General features: G+C 52.0%; 1 protein-coding gene across 1 annotated transcript; it reads right to left on the bottom strand.

Annotated features, from left to right (window-relative positions):
• Window positions 1-234: 234 nt before the first annotated feature.
• LOC100281649 (uncharacterized) lies at window positions 235-974 on the bottom strand. Its single transcript, NM_001154568.2, has one exon. The coding sequence runs from the start codon at window positions 861-863 to the stop codon at window positions 441-443; it is 423 nt and encodes a 140-aa protein (NP_001148040.2). The 5' UTR covers window positions 864-974; the 3' UTR covers window positions 235-440.
• Between the last annotated feature and the right edge of the window lie 1,309 nt (window positions 975-2,283).

Consider the following 2,283-nt stretch of genomic DNA (forward strand, 5'->3'; position numbering starts at 1 on the left):
GTAAACCTAACTACAGTCTTTGTTTTTTTTTATTTTCTGTACATGATTTGTTGAATAGAGGAACGGAGTTTGCAGAAACATATGTTCATGTGCGCACTGTGCATTGTCCAAAGAAAATGTCAGCTGGCGGCAAACTGGCTTGAGATTACTCGACGGTGTCGGATTCCTTGCGAAATGCAAAGTATCCGTCAGTCCATCATCCCAGACTTTAAACACGCTTGGCACATGAAATTAACCCAAAATATCAGTATACCATCCCAGCTGTGTATCACATATCATACGGGGTGCGGCGGCGGCAGGTAGAGAAGCATTGAGGTATAGATAGCTTGATACAAACAAGTTCATTCCACGTATGACGCGCCGATCGAGAGTATCATTCTTTCGTAGTGTGCTACAACCTTCGTCCTTCATGTCGATGGCCTATATAGCTATACGACTAGCTAGTTGTCGTAGATGCGGCACTCCTCGGAGTCCGGGTTGTCCTTGCAGTACTTCTCGAGCGGGTCGTTGGCGTTGGTCTCCTTGAGGCTGTCGCGGGCGTGGCTGGCCGTGGCGCTGAGCTCCTCCACCTCGTCCCACGCCGCCGCGCACTCGGCGTCGCCCTTCTGGTCGTCCGCGCACGTCTCCTCCGCCTGCTTGATGCTCTCCGACACCTTGTCGGAGATCTCCGGCGGCGTGGCCGGCCCGCTGGACCGCACGGCGACCAACCGCCCGCCGCCGCGGCGCGCCGCCGCGGGGAACCAGACGACGCGCTTGGCGCCCGCCCTCCTCGGGACGACGATCAGCACGTCGCCGCCGCCCGCCGCCGCGAAGGTCGTCGTCGTCACCGGGACAGAGAGGCTCGCCACCGTCGACGCCGCCATTATTATTCCTGTCTTGGCTAGCTTATAGCTTCCTGCGTCACGGTCACGATCGAACGAACTCGATCTTCTGCGTGTGTGATCGTCGTCGGGTGGGTGTGGTGTAGTGTAGTGTAGTGCTTCGCGGTTGGCGTCTTGCGCTGGGGAGGACGAGGTTGATATATAGCTTGGTTCGTCGACGGGCGGGGCGTTTCCGTGCACTCGTTTCTTATCGGCTGCGCTGGCCACTCGCTCGCTGTGGAAGGGCAAAGCGTACGTGGCTTGCATTTGCATGGGATATTTTGCTCTCGTTCGGTGCGCAAGCGTTTGCACGGTATTACGCGTCTAGTTTTGTGCTTGGAAAGTTGGTGTAGAACACGGTAGATATTCGACGCCAGGTCCGTGTTGCGCCGCTTGTCGTAGAAAAGGGTGAACTCGATGCGACCAAAACAAGAGCTCGTTTTCAGGAGATGAGCCAAATAAATATCTGAGATATTGTCGCAGGCGGTGCGGGTCGGAGTAACAGACAAATACAAATTTCTAGATATACTTATTTGGATAATTTGGTATATATATATATACCTACTCTTTCTCAAAAATAGATGTCGTTTGCATAACTAATTATATTCGTTATGTATGCATCATAGGTTTCAATAAATTTTTTTGTACACTTCGTGTAGAATATTCAACGACGAATCATCAGTATTCCATATTTTTTATCGGCAGACGGGAGGGAGCACTGTGTGATTTGAGTTGTGGTACTCAAGGATAACGTAAGGATGCGGAATTGCGGATGCATGTCTGGCTGACAATAATCCAAACAGTAGTGCACGGAACGGGAGGAGTGCTACTATAGGCAGCCAAGACTAGTGGATGCGTGGACCCAGAACCTCCGACCGGAGTCCTGATTATTAGGCCCAATCATTGACAGCTTTCGTAAAAGGAGATGTGACCTCTATTGTTTACTAGTGACTAGCCTAATTACCCGTGCTACGGCAGGAGGGGCACGGAACTTGGAGAGGAGCAAGAGCACATCCCCGGGGAAGAGCACGTCGACGGGGGCGAAGAAGCCGACGCGCGCGAAGCCCAGCAACGCTGCGCGGTCTTCCTTGCCACGATTCCCCACTTGCCGACGCCCATGAAGAAGACAATGCCCGGCGCGTCGAGCACGAACGCCGCCGACTGCGACATGTCCAGGCAGTCGAAGAAGTGGTCAGCTATGATAATGAGATCTCAATTTTACGCTATAAGATCTAATGATCTGATTAGGTTAGGATTAATCTCTATTTCTATTTATTTTTAAATTAAAATTTATTCAGGGCCCTAAATTTTGTAAAAGACTATTTAGATCATGATTCATTACCACCCCTAGGTCCAGGTGCCCGTGCTACGCGGAGATGAGCGGCGTCGGGTCAGACGCCGACACCGTGGCGTGCCCTTGCGG

Source organism: Zea mays, chromosome 9 (genome assembly GCF_902167145.1).
Source record: "Zea mays cultivar B73 chromosome 9, Zm-B73-REFERENCE-NAM-5.0, whole genome shotgun sequence".
Classification (NCBI taxonomy): Eukaryota; Viridiplantae; Streptophyta; class Magnoliopsida; order Poales; family Poaceae; genus Zea; species Zea mays.